This window comes from Rhopalosiphum maidis, chromosome 3 (assembly GCF_003676215.2).
Source record: "Rhopalosiphum maidis isolate BTI-1 chromosome 3, ASM367621v3, whole genome shotgun sequence".
Taxonomy (NCBI): Eukaryota; Metazoa; Arthropoda; class Insecta; order Hemiptera; family Aphididae; genus Rhopalosiphum; species Rhopalosiphum maidis.
Genome location: NC_040879.1, coordinates 23,286,783 through 23,314,535, shown reverse-complemented (window position 1 = coordinate 23,314,535; position 27,753 = coordinate 23,286,783). Strand labels below are relative to the sequence as shown.

Here is a 27,753-nt window from a genome sequence, read left to right as displayed (position 1 = left end):
TTCACCACTTAAATAAATTAAAACAGATAACAAGTACAATCGGTCACTGGTATAAGAAGAACCTAAAGTAATCAAAATCAGTCAGTTCTCTCTAATCTAAGCTAGAGTTACAATTGTTCTAGTATAAAGCTTCGTCCGATCATTGGCTATCACTTATACAAATATTTTTATTATATCAGTGTTTAAATTATTTCACTAATTCCAAAACATAAATTACATTGTACACTCAACTGATCTGTGGATTTATATGGATCTATGGATTCACGGCATAAGAGTAACGTTCAATCCAAATATAAGTAAGTAATTATATTTTCATATAAATTAGATGTTAATGTTACACCTTGAATACCTTCTATATAAAAAAATTAGACATAAATAATTTATTGAAATACAGAAATTGGTAGAGTTCGGAATAATTTACTTCGAAAACTGCATTCCGAAAATTTTTTTAATAATTTTTTCAAATGTATTCCGAATACTATTTAGAATACTTTTTTAAAATTCCTATAAAAATACCCTTGTATTATTACAATATATTTTTTTCCTAATGTTTTCTTGCAAATTATCATAGTATTATATTCATTTTAAATCAACCACTATATATTATTTATGTTATTTTAACTAATGTATGGAAATATCCTAAAATATAAATTTAACCTATGACTAAGAATAAAATAAAATTAAGAACCTTTGATACGTTTAAGCTAATATTCGTATTCGAAGCATTTTTTATTGAATAAATATAATAAATAATAATATAAATATTCACTATTTAAATAGAACTGTATTTTAGAGATTTTATACGCCTTGATTAAAGTTGTTAAGTAGACAAAAATATATTTGTATGTATTCATGGTAATTGTCTGATACTTTGATACATCATACACATTTATTACATTTTAATTAAAATATTATCTTTAACAGAGAAAATAAAAAATAATTAATAACAAAATTAATTACTCCGATACCAAAATATACGGAAACAAAAATATATTAAAAGTATTTCTTTAAGTATTCAAAATAATAATATTTCGAATATTATTAAAAATTATAAATATGAGTGCATTTATTCCAAATACTTTTTTTCCCATCTGTAAAAATATATATCAAATCATTAAAGTATATTAAAATAAATATCTTATATATAATCTAAACCATTTACCGCCAGTTAGAATAATAATAATATTATAATCTCGCAATGAATAGTCCATGTAAAAAATTTCAGTACAAAACCCGATAGCCATAATTTATTATCATTTAACTATTATAACAACATTCCAATTATTAGTATAGCTATTAATATTATGTGGTGATTAATTTATGTCAAATATCAGCAAGTTTTTTTCATATTTTGATTCATTACACAGCAACAAGCCACCATCGATTGTATTCAAACTTTTCAAAAGCAGCTCGACAGTCGTTCTTGAGAAATTTTCAGTGGCCAAAATTAGAGTAGTCTAAAAGTATAAAAGAGCGCAATCAGTCGATCGATTGAAAATTACTAGACTGACATGGACCGCATATTTTGGGGCATAATGAAGTACAGACAGACGAATAGGGCAAAGATGGTTGAGCAGTTCGTTCAGGTGAAAAACAAACCAGAGCCTAAAGCTTTATTTTTCACTTGCATGGACAGTCGTATGTTACCCGCCAGATTTACTGAAAGCAACGTCGGTGATATGTTCATCGTCCGAAACGCTGGAAATTTGATTCCTCATTCACAGCATTTCCTGGATGAATATACTACATGTGAACCAGCTGCCTTGGAACTGGGAGTTATACACAATGATATAAGACACGTTATTGTTTGCGGGCATTCTGACTGCAAAGCAATGAACTTGTTACACCTACTCAAAGACATGGAATATAGTAGCATAGTCAACCGCCGAATGTCGCCGCTCCGAGCATGGCTCTGTACGCACGCAATGTCGTCTTTAGAAAAGTACCAACAACTAGAAGGGTCAAGCTTTGACATACCACTCATTTTCCAGGCCGAGACGCCTTTGCGGAGAATTTGTGCTTACATTGATCCGGGTAACAAATTTTCCGTAATAGATAAGTTGTCACAGATTAATACCTTACAGCAAATTCAAAATATTGCAAGTTACGATTTTCTTAAGAAGCGTCTAGAGACATATGACCTGCATATACACGCTCTTTGGTTTGACATATATACCGGCTATATACACTATTTCAGTAGACAGAGCAAGCAATTCGTAGAGATAAACGAAAAAAATGTAGATAGACTAGTGGAAGAAGTTTCTAAGTATTATTGCTAAGAAGCATTGCGATTAAATTTACGTAAATCAACGTACATTTATTTATTGACACACTCACACAAAGACTTAAATTGGTACTTTATTAAAATTAAGAATATAAAACAATTATCCATATAATTACAATTGTACATGTACATAACATTCCAAAACGAATATTTCAACTAAACAATAAACCTGTAATATAGGTTTTATACACACATTAACGTACTTAATTTAATTTCATATAACTGTTTTTTTTTTCAGAAGAATTTTGAATCACCGTAATATGTTGTTTTATTTTTCATGTATATATTATTATATTATTTATTTTATATTTATGAATAATTTATCACAGTTAAAATGGCAGATGCCTTATATGCAGATAAACAATCAACAAAATACAATTAACATGATAACTAGAAAGTAGAAACTAATATTAGAAGCATGAAAATACCCTGCTTTTCATATAATATTAATTATAAACAACTCACAATATTAATAATAAATACAACATCAAAGCACATAGGAAAACAAAACTAAGGAATTCACATGCTTATAAAAATAATCCAAATCTAATTTGTTCCCAAAACGCACAATATGCTCAATAAGTAAATAAATAATAAAACATAAAAAGTACTTGTAACTTGACGTTAAGATACAACTTTTATACATTCTGTAAAAATCAACACCTATTCATTTAAATCCTCCAATTGAAAAAAAATATGGTCCAGTAACCTTAATCATAATAAAAAAAATGTATACTAATAAATTTCTTGTTATTATTAGTATTATTACCATGTATTTGTGTTATTACAATATACATTTTTTTCACCCGCTGAGCTCCTAAATCAGTGGATATTTACTCTAATCGAACTTTATGCAATTACTATATATTATGTTTGTCAAATTTAGTTACGTTATTATTTATTAAAACTATATTATATACAAGCAAGACTCAACAATACAAAATCCAAGAATAATATCATAATAACAATAAACCATTATTGTTTATTATGCTGATTACTTAAAATAAAAAATAAAGAATCGTGATTAAACAATAAAATGGGGATCGTATCATATTATAGAGATAATAATTTTTTTTAATAAAATAAAAATAGAAAACATGAAATTAATACATTCCACGTACATTTTCTCGGAATCTAAAATTCCAAAAAAATATTTTTACTAAAAAACGTAGTAAGTTGTATAAATCAAACATACAGCTTCAATTTAGACCATAACGCACAAAATGTCCAGTACTCAAATAATGACTCGCATTATGTACAACATAAAATACCATCAATGATGTACTTACGTCATATTATAATACGACCAGAGCTAGTAGTGAGTAATAAGTAAACATTAAATATGACTACACAAGTTTTTTTGTATTTCATTAAAAATGTACGCACAGTTTACGGTAACACACACGCACAAACAACCGCCGACTGGCAGAGTAAAATTACAACGTCGATTTACAAATTTACAATTCGAAAGCTCACCTTCTTTGAAAGGTTGACAGTTACCGGACCTTTCTATATACGTTTATACACGAGAAGGTTTGTACATTTAAATTTTGAGCTCATTCTACATACATACAAAATATAAGCAAGCTTGTCGTGGTTCCACAATATATTATTATACCTTGAATAAATGTACCATCACAAATCTAATTACTTTTCCATGCTCCAGATGAATTCAAATTTTAAATATTTTAAAAATTCGGTGTACATTTGTGCGGTGATTTGAGCTATTAGATGTGAAATTTAACGGCAATTTTATTTGCAATGTGTTGCCAGTACAAAAATATATTAAATACATTATTTACTATACAACAATAATATATGAATAGGCATGTGTTGACTCTAATTAATTGTTCGATACACTATTTTGCTGTAGCTCTCTCACACACACTCACTCACCCTCTCTTGCTCTCATCCTCTCTTTGATTCATGTCACATCGGTACCTGCAGTATATTATTTAAGGTTTTATCAAGCAGCTTACTATCGTCCAGTTCCTTACATAATAACAACGAAGGTATTAATCAGGGCCAAAATAAAGCTATTAGGCTCTTAAGCACATTCAATTCGAATTTCATACTCTTAAAACATTTAGCCAAAGACATTTAAATATTCATCCTATTTTAAACGAAATAAAATGTACAAAAAAAGATAAAAACAAATTAAATTGAATTTAAATATTTATACAATTTTTCAAATACTCTTTATTGCATACCTTTTACCTAGTTTTCAGCTATGCATTTCGTACAGGAATATGTAAAACTACAACCTACTGTCGTGGACATACATTATACAACGTAACTACATTTTTTTTTTTTTATTAATTAACTAATAAACTAGAAGGGTATATATATATTTGGTATCTATAGATTTCAATTTTTCATATACCACATCTTAGATTTACCCTTGACCTCGAGTGCCACTACAATTATACTCAAATTATAGACAAAATATTACTATTTATCACGTATTTACATAACCTACATAATATGCAATTTTTGATGTTGTTCGGTCACTGTATAATATAAGTATATAACATTATAACACTAAATTCTATTAAAATTCAAAATTATCTTTACCAGAATTAAAATCGAACGGATGCGATTCAACGTCAACTCGTTATTCATCATGTTGATTTGTGTGGGTAAAGGTATACCTACAATTAAATGTATAAAAAAAAAAGTAACGCGTCAGGTTAAAATTAACATAATATATAACTTTCACTTATCCAATGTCCCACAGCCACATGATGAAACATTTATTCAACAGAGACAACGAATCCGCCAAATTATTGGTAAAGCAAATACTTCTTTGTTAATTTCATCAAGATCGGACTTATGTGCGATAAAGCGTGTACATTGTGTAATTTAATATATTTCTAAATAGGTTTTTTTTCTATAGGGCTTCGCCCACCTACAATAAATCACACTTAACCTAAACTTTTGTTTACCAATTACAACCAATATATAATATATATATATATATATGCACACCTGTGGTTTTACAAAATAAAAATTCATTACATATTTTATAAATTAATTATTATTTGTAACAAACGACGAAAAACATATGGCTGGTTAGAGCTGAAAAAAAAATTCCACAGCATATCACCATATCGATATACTGTTTAGAGGCAGCGTATAATACTCGTTCATTATTAATACTGCGTGTATATATTTATTTTTATAAAATAATAGACTTCACAATTTACATTTTAAAATCTGAAGGAAGCGATTAATTTATCAAGAAGCTATCCTAGCAATCCAAATTCTAATACATGTATCGAATTTATAATAATATATTAATATGTGTCTTTTATTATTTTAATTTTTTGTGTCTGCAGATACTATTTCCAGTGGCTAAAATACTCTAATTCTCAACTTCAGTGATGACTTTTGGAAGAAAATTGAAAATGCATAGTACTTTTTAAAATAATCAAAAAAACAAATAATAATAAGAAAATTCGTTAAAATTTTAGAATACCTAGTTTGGTAATCTTGGTTATTAAAATGTTAAACAGTCTTCGTTAAACCAATCGTTTAATTTTTTTTAGTTTTTTTTTTCTATAAATATCTATAAAGAAATTTTCTTGATTAAATTAACATTAATGCAATGTTTTTTAATTCAAAAATTAAATCAACCTACCATGATACTAATAGTAAAGTACATTATTTGAATAGCAATATCACAAAACATATCATGAATATGCTTAGATAATAATACTTATCACGAATCAGTTCAGTCTTCGCTCAAAATCGTTTTTTGTATGCAATGTTTTATCATTGAAATCAAATTTAATACAAACATGACACTGATTTAGTGGTCTCAATGACAAGGAATACAATAATACAGCAGAGCCATTACTTAGTATAATATATTGTACCAAAGAATAATTGTTAAAATTCTTATTTCATAAAACAATTTGAATGATATATAGTATTGTAAATGCTTTACGCGATAATTAAATAATAATTTTAGTAGGGCATATTTTTTCTTTTTTTTACAAGGAAACCTTAAATTAAATCAGTATTTATCGTACAACAGGTATAATTATTTTAGGTATAGGTATGTATACCTAGTTAAAATTACCAAATGTATAAATTACACTGAAATTTAAACTGTCAAAAATGTCGTTATTGCCGCCGATGCACAGGTAATTCTAAATACAATATGAGAAATGCAGTATTTTTGATAACACTCGTACGTACTGGTTTTAGTATTCTTACTGAACTAACAATTAAATAAAATACCATCGATTCTAAAATAAGCGGCATTGGAGCAACAGGTTTTCAATCAACATTTATGCCACCAGAACATAGTTAATTTCTAAATGCTCATCTCGAAATCGAATTTTTAAAATACGTAAAAAATTCATCATTGCAGCTTACCTTCAAACATTTTATACAATTATACACCCCGCCGTCAGACACATTGCTCGGCATTAATCGATAATAATTGCATTCGACGAACGGTGAAAAAATATCTACATCTGTGTAATTTTTAATATAATATGAAAAAAATTGGTTCATTAATACTTCTATTGATTAATTATTTTATAAATAAATCCTTTCCCTATATAACTCCCACAACACGAAATTAATTCGGCGGGGCACATAGCCTAATGGCAAACTATATATAAATTAATATAATTTTACACTTAACAAAGATTAGTTAGTAGATTATACCGTATGGTGAATTAAAGTGCAGTTACTTAAAATATTATGTTTTAATTTGGATTTCCAAGTTTAAACAAAAGTATTTTTGTGTTTGTATAAAATATTTGTGTTCACCTCGACCAAATATATTCATTTATAGATACTTAATAAAATATTGAAACATTTGAAACTCGTTTAGTAGTATACCTATTAAACAAGGGGGACCACGATTCTCACCGTACGATTACTAATTATTAATTAGGCACGCTAAGCACCAAAGTGCACGTATACAACTCTCTAGATAATAATATGAAACGTGATAATGATGCAATAGGAACGGACGGACGGTGTTCGGTAATACAGCGTCACATAAACGCGATAATTATGTTTCGATGTGTCACGCGCGTTTGGTAGAGGTATCACTAAATAATTTCATTTATTTACTATCGCCACGTCGAGACACCAACAGTTAGTGCAAGTAGTGAAGGAACACATTTCCAGTAGTTGGTTAAGACACACGTACAAATATTTATAATGACAGAATGTGAATGAGTGATTAGTAATGATTTTTATAAAACTTCAATGGAGGGAGGGGGTCACAAATTTAGTACCATAGTACAAAAGAATACGTATAATCTATTTTTTTTATATACATTATTTTAATTTCAAATACTGATGAAGTTGGACACTTAAACCAAAAAAAAAAATTTTCTCTAAAAGGCTTCGTTAAAATTTTTAAAATAAAAAAAATAACCGTACACACTTGAAACTTATACACTATAACGTATATTATTATTTTTTAAGCATAATGATTTAGGTTTTTAAAATATTGAAATTAATTTTAAACTATTTACACCAATATTCATATTATTCAACGTTACGACAGATATAAACATATACATTAATAATAGTTTACTAGCTATGAAATTAATAATAATATGCACAATTGAGAGGCGGAAATCCAAAACATACTATTTAACAATAGCCAAAATATTGATTTTTCAGGAGAAGCGATTTTCTGTACCTCCTCTCCTATAACCAAATGTAAGTTAATTGAACCTCAATAAATTTTAAGCATAATATGCTAGTTATAGCTATTTTTAAAAAGTATATATTTTATTTTTTGGCATTTCAAAATTGACAATAATTCAAAAGTACTATTCCCATTAGTTTGGTACGCTTTGAATTGACTATTTTATTCTCCTATACGTACCACACGAGCATTAGTATAGGTAAGTTTTAACATAACAAATGTACATTTGGGAATAATTTACAGAAATTGTTCGTTTTAGTATAGTTAATGATTGGAGCCTATTCTTTTAATATGGCAAATGGTACGTTTTGACATAAAACTGGAAAAAATGCGTTTTTGATTATTTAAATACCATATAGAAAAGGTTAGTTTTGGATTAACCAGTCAATTTTAAAAGCGAATTTTACCAAGAAACAGTATGTTTTAATATATTCTGATGATGCCATTTAGTTTCTCGACAATTTTCGATAGTACTCGATTTATAACTCATTTTTGTAAATGTTAACAAAAGTACATTTTGAATTTTAATCCATCAATTATTATTACATAATTTATGCGTTTGATTTTTGGAAAAAAATAATTTAACGTGCCGTATTACTGATAAAAAAATAAATATCTAAGAGCAATATATATATATATATATATATATATTCGAACATCCTTAGAAATATAGACTATAATTATCACCAGAATCATTTTTCATTGAATTTAAATAACAGTAATGAGGAACATTTGAAACCTATTGTACTGCAGGGCGAGTTTTTTTTTTAATTAAGTTAACATTGTATATAGTTAAATATTTTTATATTTTATTTTTTAAATTATTTTCAAACCCTTATACGGCCTAATTATAAAATAACGTTCATACCTACGAACAATTATGTCGATCACAATTAAATATAAAGACTGGAGGCATATTGCACGTTAATATACGACGTATATAATATACATCATAATATAGATACATACAAAAAACTATAAAGTATAACAGTAACAACTGGAATTATGTGATTAATTAACTATATTTTAGCTTTTGTTACAGTCAATATTGCAACCGATATTTAAAAATGTTTCAAAAATTTAATTTACTATAAATTAATATGAACGTTTTACTATGAAAAAACAAATTAAAAATATTAATTAGAACTAGTTATTTATCAGTTAGTAGAATATTATTATGTATTTATCGAGCTATTCATAGTTAATTATATTTTTCAGTTATTTCTGTTACACACCGTCTATTATACATATTAATATTAACATCATAAACCATTATGTTGAAGGAATTTTTATTTTATTTATGTGTGGTTGCGAAGAAGAGGATAGGAAACCACAGGAAAATTGAAAGTGGTCTATCCTTTGTACTCAATGCCGAGATATTGGATATAGCGGAACGACAATTTCAATTTTTAAATTTCGAAAATAATTAACTAACCAAGGAGAAGACACTGCCTTATCACCCATTAAAACCAGTACTACCAGTACTACCAGTACTACACAAATTACATTATATAAAAATGCTATCAATATTTACAGCCCGGAATTCATATTCATATTGTGTATTTAAAATATGTCCATTCCTATACGAAAATCTTTTTCTCTCCTATAATTTCACGTTGGTGGGACAATGTTTCGAGACATTAAGTAGGTGTAAATATTAATACTATCATGATGCATGGATACACATATTTTCACGACTTATCGTGTAGGTTAGGTTAAGCAATTCCCGCTTGTGTACCGCGTGATTTTCATGTTGTATTGCCACCGCGGTCATGGTACATAAAATTATTATGTATCGTATAATGAATGTGATCACAAGGTATATCATTATCATAACCCTCCGGGAAGCGATTCAGCTGTTATTATAATATCACGGTGACCGCGTCGACGCAGCGCCGTGAGACACATGCGTGTAGTAAAATAATTTAACTGATGTATATCCGACGTTTTCACTTGTAAACCGTTTGCCCTTTGGCGCTAAACTGTATATGTTATATGTACTACCTTTAATCGATGCGTTTCAATGGCGTCTCGAACGTCGACGATTTTGTTGGACATTTTAATTTTACTTTTATCCCATTGAAATGTACAACCAATCTCGTACTTACCTACAACGTAATAATAGTTATTATAATCATGATAATATTAATATTTTATTATTTTACATATAGATATAGAGTATCCAAAAGGAATCATTCAGCATAACATCAAAATGTTATTGACACTATAATGATATTGAAAAGACTGAAGTAGTTTACTACTTTGTTTTTAAATCGTTAAGTTATAGCTAAATTTAAAGGAACATTTAAAGCTAAAAGTTACTTTTCATTTTAACTCTTAAAAGTTACAGTTTAATTTTTAAAAAAGTAACTTAAAATAGTCAATGATCAATTTCTTCATTTTTTAACCGATTTTTTCAGTCTATTCAAAAAGCACAATAAACAAATTTGATAAAAACAAATACACAAAAACAAAAGTTAAAAATATATAATAAAAGTAATAAGTACGTATAAGTAAAATAAATAATAAAAAGGGAAACCAATAAATGGTAGAAACACATTAACAGAAACTGTTAATTTTTAATTAAGTCAATTATTTAAGAGACCACTACACAAATACGCATCTTAAAACGTCAAATTATATTGCTTTATTTTCGATACTTGATAGTATTTAGTGGTACAGTAAAATATTGAAGTAAAAAATATAAGTGCTATATAACATATAAAATAATAAACATGAAGTAATTTTAATAATAAATATAAAAAAGGCTTAAATGAGTAAATATAATGTAATAGAATTAAATAAATTAAATTAAAATCAAAACAAAACAAACATCGTTCATAAAATAGATAAGCCAAGATGCCCAGACACGTCATTCGATCATCCATAGGATTTTTGTGCATCCGTATTTTGTTGAATGAATGACTATAATAAAATTAATTATAGAATGATCGTATGCATCGTGAAACAACTTAAAAATGTAATTGAGAGAACGGAGAAGGAGTATTAATACATGCATCATCAGCCTACATAGCAATATTAAATTTGTGTATACATAATATACAATATAATATATATATTTTAATAAATTATTATCCATTATTTATTATATAAATCATACGCAGAAAAATAATATGCAAGCTAAAGCATAATGCTTTAAAAATTAATATTTTGTAATACACAATAAATTAGAGCTTAAAACAAGAGAGCAGGAATCTTTACACTCATAACATGTCAGTGGGCAAGTACCTTCTCACTAAATTAGCCCCCAAGTATAGCCGCCACCACATTCCTGCTGTGGTTATGCTGTAAGAATGAAATAAAAATTGCTTAAACTTACAAAAAAAAAAATATGGTTATTTCAAAATAAATGTAGACCTTTTGAGTTTATTTGTGTGAGGAAAGATTGCAAACTGCTCAATATGTATGATCTACCGGTGACAATATTTAAATTTTAAATCTCAAGTAAAAGTACTACCTAGTCTCATAGTAGACAGTAGTTTTACTATATTATATAAAGGTAGCCGCAGTACCTGTATCATAAAAACCCTGCAGTTTACTTTTATCAATTGGTTTGCTCTAAAACATGATTTATATTGTCCACGTCTCGTAATTATATTGCAGTTACCGTAAAGGTAACAAACAAAATTATCGCTAAAATCAATTTAACGATTTACAGCACATATACTATGAATTATATACCATATTATAATATTTATTGATATGTTATTATATTAATTAATTTTTTCCCGATATTTTTACAAGTTATGGTGTTGTCAGCATGAGAGGCTATTTATAGTTATTGAATTTATACTTATGAGTTATGACTTATGATAAGAATACTTAAACATTATTATATAGGTTACTAAACGTGTTTTTGTAGTATCGACTCGCATCGACCTCCGTACAATACTGCCTAACTGACCGCCGAATCTGATTAAACGAGTCTTGGGACCGCTTTTATTAAATTAAATTAACCGTTTTGCCATTTTTTTTTTTTTGCATGTACACCTATAGGTACTTTTTTTCTACCCCTATATACGATTGAAAAATTTTATCGTCATCTTGATATTAATAAACAATCAAATGGCTGTATAAAACACCCTAAATTTTGGGTGTATACCGAATTTTGTAGGTGAATTATTGTTATAAGCTATTACACATTTACGGATAATACTAGGATATATTAACAATACGATATTGACCAACCCTACATTAAGTTTATTATCTCACCTCGGTTTGTTACGAATATGTAATTTTCCAAATTGATGTCACCGACAAGCTAAAGGCCTAGCTACATTATGCATTTTGATGGGTCCGGGTAAAACTGATGCGTTTTGACCGGACGGTATTCACTATGTCACACTATGCAGTTTTGATCTTGTCAAAAAAGTATATTATTTCTTTCGATGCGGGTACGGCCTGCTTTTATGCGAGTAGTTAATTTTCGTTAGAATCTGTGCATTACCAATCGATTACTCCCATCAAGTTTACAATATAGTAATTATATAGTACATTGATACGCACTCAGAGAAAATATAGTTTTAATTTCTATGATTTCATTCCATTGATTTACTATTTTATTGTTTTCTTAAAATGTATGACAAATTTCATCATTTCAAAGATATTTTCTTTAATTTAAGAATAAAAATATACAATTAAATTTTAGCAAATCCATTGATTATATTATTCAGTTTTTTTTAAAATAAAAAAGAAAAATATTTTATTTTATGTTCCACTTAGAAACAATGAAAGATATCTTCATTTTTACGCATAATTATGATGTTGAATTAATGAAAAATAGTACTTAATTTGTTAACAAAATGGTTTAAAATCAATAGCTTATTACATTAAATACATTTAAATCAATCTTTACATCAATGTTACATTTCCTATAATCAATGTTATCGAATATCATAATTCAAGTTTTTTAAAATAGTATTAGTTTTAAGGAAAACATCTTAATGTTAATGGAATATTTTCAATATTTCGTTTTTTCTCAATTTAACAACTGTAAAATGATATTGAATTAATAGCATTTTTCGTTATATTGACCAAAATATATTTTTTTAGTTTAAGATAAAAAAATATCAGTCAATTAGTAGAAAAGTTTTGGCGTCGCTTCATGGCATAGGAATATTATGTAAGATTGCAGCAAACGCGTACATTACTACTGCGCAAACTACTCTTATTATAGTTTTTATTTGTATAAGAAGGGTCTAACATTAAAACATTTTAAACTAAATCTGTTTAGTAAATTTATTTATTCTATATTCTTTTAGGACTGAAACAAATGGAAAGCAATTATTTAAATCTTATGTTCTATTTTTAAAAAGAGTACCTACTCTATTATTATAGTACTCTATAATTCCCCCCTCCAATTTTTTTTATCAAACTATTGTGTTTATAGGTGTTATAATCTATTTATTGGAATTATATAGAACAGGTATAAGCATTAATATTTAATTCTTAAAATAAATTTGGTATATTAAAATATTGTATATTGTATATTCTGTATTTGTCTATGCTTAGGGTAATATATAATACATAAAAAACATGAAAATAAAAACAGATATTGTTGATAAATAGTAAATAAATTAAAAAGACAATTAATAAGAATATCCAAGTTTAATTACACATGAATTATACTAATCGCATAACTAAACAATGTTTAATGTAAAATAAAAAAGCAGCTCAGAAATAACGGCTTAAATGCTCAAGATTTGGCATCAAATATCAATTAAAACTGTAGTCGATATGTGTTAGCGTTAGGTTTCCAAGCATAGGTAGATACAATAGTAACAAGAACGAATCCCGCTCCGGCGGATTTGGACGACGCTTTAATTTAACATGGTGCTCGAATTTTTTACATTTTTTAAAAAAAAAATCATTATATTGAAGGAAAATTTACTTTTATCTAATATATTAAATCTTTAGTTTAAAGATATTAAGGTTATAATTTAAAGGTGGTAGTATTAATCTTATTGCAATTAATATTTGTTTCTATTATATGATTTCTTACTATGACAGAAATAATTTCTTGAAATTGTTTAGTCATAATTAATTTAATGGATAATTTATTATTTTTCAAGAATTATCAGCTTCATTAATTTAATGAAATCAATAACCTGAATATAATGAGTTGACTTCATTGGATCAAAATCATACCAGTTTTTCATTGATTTAACATACGTTTTTCATTAATTAAATTAAATTTTTCTATGAGTGGCGTACATACAAAAAAATGTATAAATGAAAAACAACGGGAAAATGTATGTAAAAGTGATTCAGTTTTTAAAAAAATGAAAATATGTTATAGATTTTTCAAATAAATCTGCTTTGCATTAGTCGAAGTATTTTTATAAACTTATTAAGTGGCCTAAACCTAAGCAAAGTTAACTTTTGTAAGCTTAAATATTTTAAAAATTTTAAATTCAAACCTTACGGAAGTACCATAACTTTTGTCAGAGGTTTAAATAGTTCAGGTTATTTTAATGAAAATTTTATTAAATTCACATAGACCCTTTAAACATATATACCTATAGCTAAACACTCTATAACTAAATATCTTATAACTGTAACTAAAAAACACATCAGACTTTACCCAGCAAACTTCCGCTTCGAGAGTCCTCTTCTCTATCGTAAATGTCCTTCTACAGAGTCCAATGAAACTCGTTTATCGGAGACATTTTACAAATATGAATTAACATAAAATGCGTATACATAAATATAAATAGTCACACTCAAATAATACATAGACTTTCTATCTATATCTACAACGAAAATTAATATTTATTTTAATTTGATTCGTTGTAGATAGTAATTTAGGAGAAATACACACATCACAATTATCCGACTGAATTTAAGGTGTACCTACGTTCACACCTCATTAAGGACCCTAAAAATAAAAAATAAAAATAAGCTACAATAATGATTTTTCGAAGGGGAATTAAAAAAGAGAGAAATAAATATGAAAAGAATCTGCAGCCTTTATAGTATGATAAATAAATATAATAAATATATTATAATATATGAATGTATAAAAGAATACGGTCTGCTTCTACACGCGCATCCACGAGTTTTATATTGGGTACATCTACAACACTTGTCGCAGCAATTTATCGTCGTTTCTCATGAAAAGTAAAACCTTCAAAAGCACTCTATATGCGAAGGCGATTAAAATTTCCCCCCATTTAATATTTTTATCATACGAAACTCTATTATTTGTAGATACATAAGTTATTTTTATACACAGCAAGTCGGTATTAAATATTAAATACAGGGAGACTCTTAGTCTGTAACTAATTTTTTAAAGCTCAAGTTTCAATAAACGATCTTACGTCCATTAACTAGCAATAATAATGTTATGTTATCAACGGAGAAAACCAATTTTACTATCATAGTATGTATAAAAATCAATTTTATTATATTTATATATCTAGCATAAAAGCTGATAATTCCAACAACATGACAATCATTTAGCACTTTATAGAAAGAAAAAATTTCGTTGTACATTCAAAAAAGTATGAAAATCGACCTAAGACTTGTGTAATATGTTAGGCTTGCACCAAACAAAATTAAATAAGCATAATTTATCAAAAAACTGTGTACTATACCTGTGTTTGGAGGAACAAAAATTGCTGAAATTCGGGGTCAATAGTTTGATATAAAAAATATTAACAGAATAAGTTTAATGACAAATCACTACAATAACAAGACTTTTTCGATATCAAGCAGTGAAAACCAAAATACATTTTTTTTTTTTTTTTAATGCTTTATTTAAATACATACTTCATGTTATCCCCCCCTTCCCGCCTAAATTTCAACATGTGGGACACCCACAAAAGACTTATTATATTCGTTTTAACATGTTCTTAAAATACATCGTACTCTAAGTTACTTTTTCTAAAACACCTACATCATCAAAGAGATGTTTTATAATAGAAGTAAGAGATCTGCATATAATACACTCGCGCACTTGTATATTATAGTACAACCACACCCGCGGTCCTTTGTGGAGCTTAAACTATTGCGAAACTCGTGAAACTATACATACGAAGGCGCAAAATAATATTGAACAAGTTTCAAGCGAATGAAACTCAAAGAACCTTTGAAAGTAAACACTAAACCATTCGTGTATTGCCTAAACGCACCGCGGGTATATAGCTAGTCGAAAAATATACATGCTTGATTGATTCTCAACTCGTATGATAACTGTTACAATTATTATTTTTCGTGATTGCTGATCGGGGAAACGTAATCAACTCGTTTGATTACAATTGTGTGTTTGAACCATTGAAACTTCTACTGACCAACGAATGACCTTTCCGGACGCGTAATGACGATTAAAAATTTGAAACGTATAAGTGCTTTATATATATATTGATTATATGCCGAATAATTAAAAGATGCTATTTAAAAAAAGTTAATTTAATCAAAAAAATTATAGATTTATAAATAGTTTTTCTCGTTTTGATGTCTTTAAACTTTTGATCACGATTTTTACGTCTGAGGTATTCTATATATATATAATAATTAATATCTATATGCAATATATGCATTATACATTTGTATTTACGATAACTATCTAAGTATATGCATAATAAATTATCCACCCAATACAAATTAACAGTGTTACAAGTGTTATTGAAATCGATTTTGATTTTAAAATAACTAATTTATACCTATACATGCATTTATACACATATAGTATTAGTGAGCTGTCAGCTAAACGAATTCAAGCTAATTCAATAACATTATACTAGTGTACAATATAACCGGTTGTTGGTTACTAATGAAAATCCTATTAAAAAACAAAAAAAAATCCTTTTTTAAATTAAATACTTGTTATAAGCGATTTGTATACAATTTTTTTTTAATTTACTTATACCTGCTCTATTTATTATATAAAAAATATAAAATTATTAATTGTTAACATTACAATTTGTATTATTATTATTTTATATCACTCAAAAGTAGAGCTACTGGAGCTAATTATAAATGTGTAGGTAGTCAAAAGCAACAGTTACTAAATAAATAGTTTTTTTTTTTTTTAATCTTTGTATGTTCAATATTAACTTTTCATAATATCAATAACATGTATACTTATAGCTCTATATTGTTTACTTAATAACATATGTGTATAGTTTATTAGTAGAGGTACCTTACAACTCTATTAAGCCCTACAACCACAGTTCGACAATCTTAGAAAACGCTCATACTTCATAGTTCATAGATTACTGACCAAGACATCAGGACTAGAAATTCCTAACAAACTGAATATGTACATAAATTCTCCCTCAAACCATTATGGCTGTTAGATATCCAAAATATGGATGTCTGCAAAAAAACAAGTCTATCAAAAATTAAAAGTTTTCAATTCAAAACTTCTCACCGCATTACCAATGCCCCCATTATATTTAAAATAATTAAACTCTCCGCTGCAGGTTGGATTAGTATATGTTACGCTGAATTATATTATACCGAAAAATAACGTTATTTACTTACAAATATGGGAATTATCGTTCTTTTCTAATGAATAACGATAATAACCATATGTAATGGGAAATGTTGACTATAATTTATAAAATATTTTTAACGAACAATGATAGGTGGCCGCTGAACTAATTTAGGTACTAACTGGGTACACTAATACGAACACAGATAAGATGTATCTACTTACTATATTATGGTCGCCCTAAATTGATGGAGCTTACAATTGAATAAAATATCATGCCTAACAAAAAATTAAATAGTTATTATACCTATTAATATGTGTACAGTGATATCGTATGTACAAATTTGAAATAGCTATTGACATACAAACTGTTCATACAACTTTTAACGAAAAAATTAAAAATATTCTCATGAACAAACAGGATGATAATAATAACACTTTGTTGTCTACTAGGGATTATGGTGATCTTGTTGAATAAGTTAGAAAATCAAAAATGTGTTTAAAAAGCAGCTAGTAATAGTTCTGTTGCGGACCCTCGAGGATACCAGCGCTGTCATTCCAAAACTGGTTGCAACAACAAACATTGTGCCTGTCACGGGGCTGAAAAGTTGTATAACAGTACCTAAATGTCACAGCAGTAAAACTTGTAAAAACAAATAATAATAATAATGATTTATTCTTTCCATTTTTAAAAATACATACATCGTTTTTCAAATTATAGAACTTGAATTTCACGTGCATATCTGGTCTAAAACAATAATTACCCACGTATTTGGTCATTAACGTGATTTTCCGGTTTATAACGATAAATACCTATGTATTTTGTCAATAAAGTTAATAAGTAATAAACAGCGAATAATTTTAATTTCCGTTTAACATTATTTACAGTAACATGTATGATATATATATATATAATAGGAAGTAGTCATTCACTTATAATACATCGTCGTTACCAAGTACCAATATTTAATTCAAAATCATCTCAATCCTCTAATTAAGAAATTAATTGCAGAAACATCAATCTTAACCGTATTAAAATATGCTGACGTGACGTGATATATTAAGTCAACCTTGTTTTTTTTTTTAAAATACATTATTTTTAATAGATTGTATTTTATGTATTTTATTAAATGATGATTAGCTAAATTGAAGTGTGCTGTCTATGTATAATATGAGCTGTATTATAGTAACATGTATATGCAAGCGTATAACTTAAGTGATTTGGCTTATACTTACTGCTAGGTTGGGTTAAGAAATCTCGAGTGTTTTATAATAAAAGAATCATCTTGTATATAATTAAGCTATAACAATATTTAATCAACTGCTGCGTTGCTGCAGCGTTCAGATATTATACTACTGGCCTAGTGACCTATGCCTACTATAGCGATTAACAACAACGAAAAAATAAGAGATAAAATAAAAAATATTTTCACAAAATAAACGAAGTGACTCAGAAAATATTTGGAGTGGTCCAGAAGGAAATAAAAGCCGTACAAAAGGGTCTCGAGTACCGGCCTTTTCTACACTTTATAGTAATGTACGCTGGTACAAAAGCGAGTGCATATAGACGATGTATCAAAGCCTTAATAAAGGAATAGGAAAGTTTTGACCACACAAGACTATAATGATCTATAAACGAGACGTTTTCCGGGTAAAAATATACCGAAAACATGCCATAACCGCTATATGCTTAAATTACACTTTAATACACAAGACTTTTATCGATAGTTATTAATATCTATAGTTATCTTAGTTTGACCGCGATTAAGTAATTCGAACACATGAGGATCATGCTAGTAATCAAGTAGATTTTCAGACGAATCAATTTAATTACGATATTATATTTACTTAAATTTATTAAATACGATCTTATTTTATTTTCATATTGGTCTTTGACTAACAAGTTCTAAAACCAAATTATTTCTTTACATTTAAATCGTTTCAGATCATCATATTATCATTTGGTAAGAGTGTATTTTATAATTTGCTAATACTAACACACAAATAATTTCGTATAGTGATATCGAAAAATTAGCTGTTGTACCCAGTGATGTGATGAACACAAGACAAAACGGGCATTAGCCTGGAGCTTCAAGACAATTTAAACAATAAATTATAATATGTATTTTCGTACATATTACAATTTTATAGACTGTAGCAATTATGATACATACGCAATAATGTTGATTCATTACTATAAAAGCATAAAATAAACGTTGCGCTTGATTCATGTATACCTAGAAAAAATCGCGCCACCTAACTCAAACAACTGATTTGTTCCTTTTTTTAAATTTAGAATTGGTACTATTTGTAATACAATCTGTATAAAATATTGTATTAGTTAAATTTTAAATTTTATAAATACTGAGGACTTGAATAAAAAAGCCATCAAGAACTTCGAACTTCTTACAATTCGTTTCTGATTGAAAAAAAATGTATCATAATATACTTCTACTATAGTTATTTATATAATGTTCGTTCTGTTCTACGGCAATTACGATAGGAATAGCACGATACTATTAATATCAATAGCCGATAAAATACAAATATTAATACCTACCAGAACAGAACCAACTAACGCGCAAGTTGCTTGTATAATACTATAATATCATTATTATAATTTATTATAGATTATACGCATGATTTATCGCGTAAACGCGTATTATTTGTTAACAGTCCGACGGTATTACAGCTCCGTCGTGATATATCGCCGTGCAACTCTCGAGCAACTTGCAATTGTATTACATACATATTTATGCACATACACATGTGTACCTTCTATATAAGTACCGTAAATTGCTGTATAGTCGTGTATGGGCTACATGTATAATAATATAATATAATGCATAAGAGAAAATGATTCTACCGGAGTACCAATACGTCATATACCTACCATAAGTTCATGCCATCAGACATTTGCAAAATAACAATATATAATATAATATAATTGGACTACCAGAAACCAGTTTAATTAAATAACAATAATGACAATATTTCGACAATAAAATGTCAATCTAACCGTGTGGCCCCGGGGTCACTTTTTAATGGCCTATATAGCTTATTATATTACATATTATACCAGACCGCGCAAGCCGAAAACGGGGCTACCGCGCTAATTGCATTACACCGCTCGTGATTCCAGCCCACCCACAGCTACCCAGCACAATGCACCATAACAAGTGTAGCCACTTGGTAATTTGTTTTAAACAGACAATTTTAATTAAACAAATGCGTTTGTACATAGCGAAATCGACTGAAAAAAAAAAGCAAGACCAAATGGTTATGCCCTGGGATGAGAGAGTTAGTGAGTGTATGCAGTAGTGTTAATTCCCCTCAAATATCAACTGTTAACGAAATGTTTATATCGCTTATAGTTTATACGTACTCATCGGTACTAAACAAAATATAAACAATAAGTGCTTAACAAGACGTAGCAATGTGTATATAACTACAATTAAATTAAAAGAGATCCGTTCAAATAATGTTAAGATTTAGATTGCGGCATCGCCCATTTGCATCAAAAAAAAATTAATTCGTTTTGAGTACAACCCATTTGCGCCAAATTTACCTGATATAATTATAATAAAGTAATATAATTTTTCTCAAATAATAATAAACAATACAAATTTATTTAAGCCATAGTCATTTGTAGGATTTTTTTTAAAAATAATAATCAATAATAGTCTATAGACTTAAAAAAATAACTTTATTATACGTTACAGACACGACGTATTTTAAATATATGAATTAACCAAGTCGTTAATGTAAAATTTTTACGCAGGTAAATTTAGCTCAAATGGGCTGTCAGAATAAACATACCTTTTTTTTGGCGCAAATGGGTAACTCCTTTACATTGAGATGGTGATGGCAGGACCATTGTTTGTAGTAGATATTAGATATACATATTAATCCCGTATGAGAAGAGAATACTAAAGAGGAGATTCGTATTTGAATGATACATTTCTAGAAGAACAGAAGAACACATCTAGAATTCTAAAAGCAACCCATAATAAGCCATGCCCCAGAAAACAAGTATACCGTGAATATATTATGATTTAAAGTTTAAAGCGGAGTTAAACGGTTTATGATTAAATTTCAATTGTTCAGCTTTCGTTTCAGATAAAAACAAAAAATTAGTTTTGGTAATAAAGTTGAAGGATAATACGAATCATTTAATATCGGCTGTGGTATGTTATAGGTTTGTTATTAAAATAATGACATAACTTTTAAAACACCTACAATACAACAAACACTAAGAGATTTCAAAAAAAATGTCAACTACCCCATACTCATTATTTGCAAATTTGAATAACACACTACCAGCACATGCCTGGCTTTTAAGAGAGGATGGATAATATTCGCTTATGGATATGAGTCATATCATACCATATGACACCTGCGGTCAAAGCCAAATAAAATCGATTTCAGTATTATTATGAAAAAAAAAAATCATCAAAACCATTAGTATTACAGATATCTGCTCGTGGCGTACCTATTCAACATATGCAACCAAGCGTTATACAAAAAATCAAAAAGATCAATAATAATAATAATGATAACAATCGTTTGCATCATATTCCGTATGGGATTAAGTTTATTAAAATTTTCAATTCGTTTTACAACTGAGTATTCATAAAATGACAATTTAATAAAAAGTATGTAATAAATAGTTCATACTGAAACACCAAAAACTCTATAAATATATAAGCATAATTCGACCCTCACAATCAAATACACACTGCATTAGGTTAAAATCAATATATTCATCATTTTGCTTCACATAATATCTAAAATGAAATAATAAATCTGCCAATTACAATTAATTATAAAGAATATAAAATGGAATTATATTGTAGAGAATTTAAATAACGATGAAGATTTGATTTTTTTTTTAATATTTAAAAAGCAAAAGTGAGTTGGCGTAAAAATGTAAATCTGTGAAAAATAAATGTAATTTTCAATTATTTATTAAAATTTTAATGACATTTATTTTGTTTGTATATTAACATAATTTTCGTAAAATAAAAAAAAGTGCACATTTTTTTTATTATTATTTAATTGATTTCCAAACTTAGTATTATTATTATTATTTAGAAATTATTAATTAATTAATAATAATACAAGGATTAAACGGCTTTAATACCTATAGGTATACCTAGGTCAAATATCCTATATTAATATTTGTCGGGACGATATGTCCATAAACTCAATTTGTAAATAGCGACGAAACAGTAGAGTCAAAATGTCTGTTTACTATGCAGTACTACGGGGAATGATTGCGACGAGCAATACAACAACGTTCGGCCGCGTTCCATTTCCGTCGGAATGCATTGTACACAACGATATTATTTGAAAATTAAAATAAAATTAAAAAAAAAAGAAACATTCGTACTTTCTTTTCAGTTTGCAGCTCGAACCGGTTTAAATCAATATTAAATAATATTACAGAGCACGACCTCTACAACCGTCGGACCGGCCGTGGTGTGATACACGTTACATACTGCATAGTGTATATATAAATCTATCAAATTGTGTGTGTGTATGTGTGTGTATTATATATACTGTAGAATAATAATGACAATAATATTATTATTATAAACCCATTAAGCCCATATAACATAATGCTATTATTGTTGTACTGGATAATGGATAGGGAAATTCGCAATTTATTTACGTTTTTACGGCAGGGAAAAGGTACCTAGAATTGTAAAATTATTATGAATTATTTAATGGCTCCGCTACTACGACAGAATATAATAAATTTAATCGACGACAAAATCGGGACACGCGACCGCTATTAGGTTTTACGTCGGTCGTACGGTAACTATACAATATATTATATTGATTAAAGGAAATTTTCTTTAAAAAATGAATTAGTTCCATTTCTCATTATTCTCTTGTTTAAGTTAACATCATATAGTTTTCAAGATTGACGCCCGAGAGTTCAATTAGTTCATTTCCTCGTTTTCGTTTTTCGAAAATATTTTTATTTTATGTTGTATCAAGTTTCTATTATTTGTCGGTAAAATCAATATTTGAAGTTTAATACCCTTTATTTCTATTATGTTAAAAATATTAATTTAAAGAAAAATATATACCTATAATTTGCACAATTTTATTTATACATCAGTTGTAATTGCAAAATGTTTTCACGACTGTTTAGAAACTGTGTAAATAAAATAAATGTATATAAATAACAATATTATAATATAATAATATATGGCCTATTAGTTTTCATAATTGTAAAGCACATCTAAGTACCTTGTTATAAACGATAAAATATTATACAACACTAAAACTTTTTAAATAAATATTATGTGTATACTATATTAAAGAATATACATATACACATATAAATACATTAAACATAACGAGGTTTTTAAAAGCATCTAAATCCGATCCCGAGTATTATGAAGTTTAACACCAAAAATGTGTTCAAAATTATAGTGATGTTATGAATTTTACTTAGATGTTATTTATAAGTTTGGTTCTTAAAATATAATATGTTTTTCATGTTTTTATAACCGTTCTTGTTATTATCATTATGGTGTTTTCTCCTTCATATTTTTTTTAAAAAAATCCATAATTTCTTTTGTGTATAATAAGGTTTATGATATTTCACTTAATGCATATAAATTTACGCTCGATACGATGGTTATAAACAATATAATTTTAACTTTATACTAATAAATATCTACATTGTACTTAATTGTATTGCATAAAAACACTGACTAAAAAAACTACTCTTAAAGGTGAAATCAGGTACAAAAAAATACACACGTATTTTAAAACGCTCCACTTAAAATCTAAAATTAATGCTTATTTTAGGCACATCACAATTAATTAAAATTATTCAGTTATTAACAACTGTAATCCTGTGAATTCTTTCAAGAAAAAAATAAGCTTATCACTTATAACAATATGCACAACCCGACAACCGTTAAAGTTATAGTTCAATACAGTTAATCGAATATTTTATAATTAAGTCATGCTATTATTTTCTTTTATAATACCTACTGATTTTATATCTGTCTTGGCTATATACGTTTTTAAGAGAATTTCTAAGAAAAACTAAAGAAGTAAGCGGTTATACAACATTACAATTTTTTTAAATACTAATACGTATAGCTTGTACATAAACTTCATTTTTAGGGGTAATTTCACACAATTTCAATAGTAATATATATATATATATATATATAATACATGGAATTATTTGGAATTTTACGAGATATTCATTAAAATGGGCTAAACACCCCATCTAAATATACACTAAGTCACGGCACTATATGCGCTATAGCTGATATTGGGTCGGTTTCTGACATCAATGTTGGCCAAATAATCTAAGCACGAAATCGGTATGATTCTACGACATAGTGGTTCATAAATCATGCATGATCTAATGGTGGACCTACAGCAGTTCAGCTGAAGCGAGAATTATTCGTGTACCTATTAGTGACGAGTCGCACCTACTATACCGCGCACGTACCTATTCCACACATCAATATAGGTATCTACTATATTGTGCCTATAAAATATATTATGATTTGAATTTCATAATGATTGTTTACATTTTTTTATTTTTTTATTTCTTTCTTTTTTCTCTTTTTATTTTCGTCGATGTTACAAACCACAACGAGCATCGATAATGCATACATACACTTCAAGTAGTAAATAAAGTGCTATAATTTATCAGGTAACTTCCATTTTCTGAAATCTCAAGTTATTTTTATTTTTTTTATAATTCTAAATTCTTACTACATACAATTTTTTAGGAGGAAAAATGTCTTTAAAGTTACAATTATGATATAAAAAATATAAATGCCGAACCAAAAATTAAGATCTTATAATAGCATTTATAGTTATGACAAGCAGCGAGCGATATACCAATATTTTGCTGGGTGCTTGTTCACACTCTATTCATCAGGTATTACTCCGGATATTACTATACGTATGGGTTGTGATTAATTAACTACTCGATTAACTATTACAAGTTAAGATTTCAATATTTATACTTCTAAATTCTTAGAAAGTCTTTCCATTTCAGAATAAAAAATAAAAAATTCGTATTGTTAAAAAAAAAGTAAAAACTTAAAAATTGAAAACGATGATTATGATTTTTTTTCAGCTATATTTCGTTAAGTAATAACTACAAATTGTGTAAAAAAGTATAGATATTTTAGATAACATACATACCTTTAGCGAGAAAATGTATGTTTAGTGAATGGTAATAACTGATAAATAAATCACGTATGGTCAACGAATCAACCATTTAACCGGGATGTGGGTAAAAACGCCTATTCCATGATATTATACAATAAAATAATCTCGAATATAATATTACAATTATTTACACCTATATTATTTCGGTATCTATATTATACCATATATATTAATGTCAGGATAAATCCGTGAAGGACATATATTATTATACTATAATATGGGTACAATATGTTATACACACGTACGCGCGTATATACTATGTGTGTATATAATATAAAGTCTACATGTTGCTAGGTGTAATCTATTGCCACTCACACTCAGGCTCTTGACCCAGAGCTTTATATACACAATACATATACGCATATTATATATTAAATTACGCACCTATACGATAAAATATAATATATTATTATTGTGTCGTTCAAACGCACACCACACGTATTTTCTGCATTACTGCCCAACCACGTGCGCACCACAGTTGTCAGGTCTGCAGTGTTTTTGTATAAATTACATATTACGTTAACTCACGTATACAGGCAGATTGTCTTATGGAAGAATCATCGACTAACCTATGTTGATAGCTAATAATATTATTAAAAATCTGGTTAAATTTTATACATTGCATTTTTTTTATATTGTAAGATAAATTAAAAACACATTATATACAAATAAATTTGAATAACATTTTAGATTCTGAACGGAGTGATGAATTTATTGATTTTACAATGATGTGTGTTTTTTTTATTATTTTTGTGTCTGTCATCACGTTTTGGAGTAGTAATAGTGCTTTGATTTTTGACTTCAGCCCGTCTATTGAAAAAGAAAATGAATGTAGTTGATACTTTTGGCGGTCAAAAGTAAAAACCACTTTTTCAGTAGTTTTCAAAAATGTCAGGAAAAACCCTAAAAAAAAATAACAGAAAAACGGGAATTTTTACGCATAACCAGTTTTCGATAAAATCGATTTTTTTTTTTTTTAATGTAACTCAAAAACGAATCATTGTAAATACTTGAAATTTTCACTAAATGTTTATATTAGTATTACCTATTTACGATACAATTTTCAAAATATTTTGACTTTTTTTAGGCTAACTATAAACAATTGAAATTTTCAATTTTTCTAATTTTTTTTTTAAATGCCTGTAAAAAAAAATTTGCACACCAAAAAATGTTTAAAATTTAATAAAAGATTTATTTTAAGTTGCGCTTATCGTAGTAAAAAAAAAATCAAAAACCGTTAGTCACAATTTTTGTTTATAAGCATTTAAAGTTCAAATGTTTACAAAATATGTCAAAATCACGAAAATTTGCAAGGAATTTTGAATTTTAAAATTCATAACATGTTTGTGATTTATACCTTATAAGGTTAAAAAAAAACCCAATACAAGGTTCTCAATAACTTTTTCTTTAAATAACTGAAAAAAAAATTCTAGCTTCAATATAGAAAAATGTTATGACCATATAAAATTTAATTTTTTACGAAATCGTGTAAAATAACGTTTTATTATTATTTAAATATAGTTAATAATATAATATATTCTATTAATTATCCTAGACTGACAAATCATCTCCGTTCAAAATCATTTTTCGTATACAATGATACCTGTCATTGTGTTCAAATTTAATACATCTATTATAGTGACCTATCTCCATCTCTACTATACAGTAGAGCGATACTCACTAGCCCAACTTTTTTTTTTAAGTATAGCATTCCTAATATTCTTAATTTGGTTAAAATTATATTTTGATATTTCTTAGGTTTTTATTGGAATTTGGTATGTGTTTAATGTAATCAAATGAACGCTTTATTACTTCTTGAATAATTATGTAACATAAAAACATAATATGAATCATTGTGTTTTTGGCATGTTTAAAATTACATTTCACCAAATTATCTATAAAACTTAAATGTTTGGAACGATCAAACGGGCGAACATTTGAAATATTTTAATAAATATTACCTATTCTCATTTAAAAATAATAAAAGATGAATTCTTATGAATTATGTGCAATTCTTAAAATATGTGGAATAACTTGACATACATGAAATAAAAAGTAGCCGCCAAATGATGACATTTTATAGTTTAATAAATAAAATAATTATAA

General features: G+C 27.4%; 2 protein-coding genes across 5 annotated transcripts in view; one reads left to right on the top strand and one right to left on the bottom strand.

The window, feature by feature from the left end:
• The window catches only part of LOC113559447 (calcium/calmodulin-dependent protein kinase type 1), a 340,687-nt gene that overhangs the window by 288,708 nt on the left and 24,226 nt on the right, over window positions 1-27,753 (bottom strand). The gene's annotated exons all lie outside the window — the stretch shown is intronic.
• On the top strand, window positions 1,512-2,279 carry LOC113559449 (beta carbonic anhydrase 1-like). Its single transcript, XM_026965285.1, has one exon. The coding sequence runs from the start codon at window positions 1,512-1,514 to the stop codon at window positions 2,277-2,279; it is 768 nt and encodes a 255-aa protein (XP_026821086.1).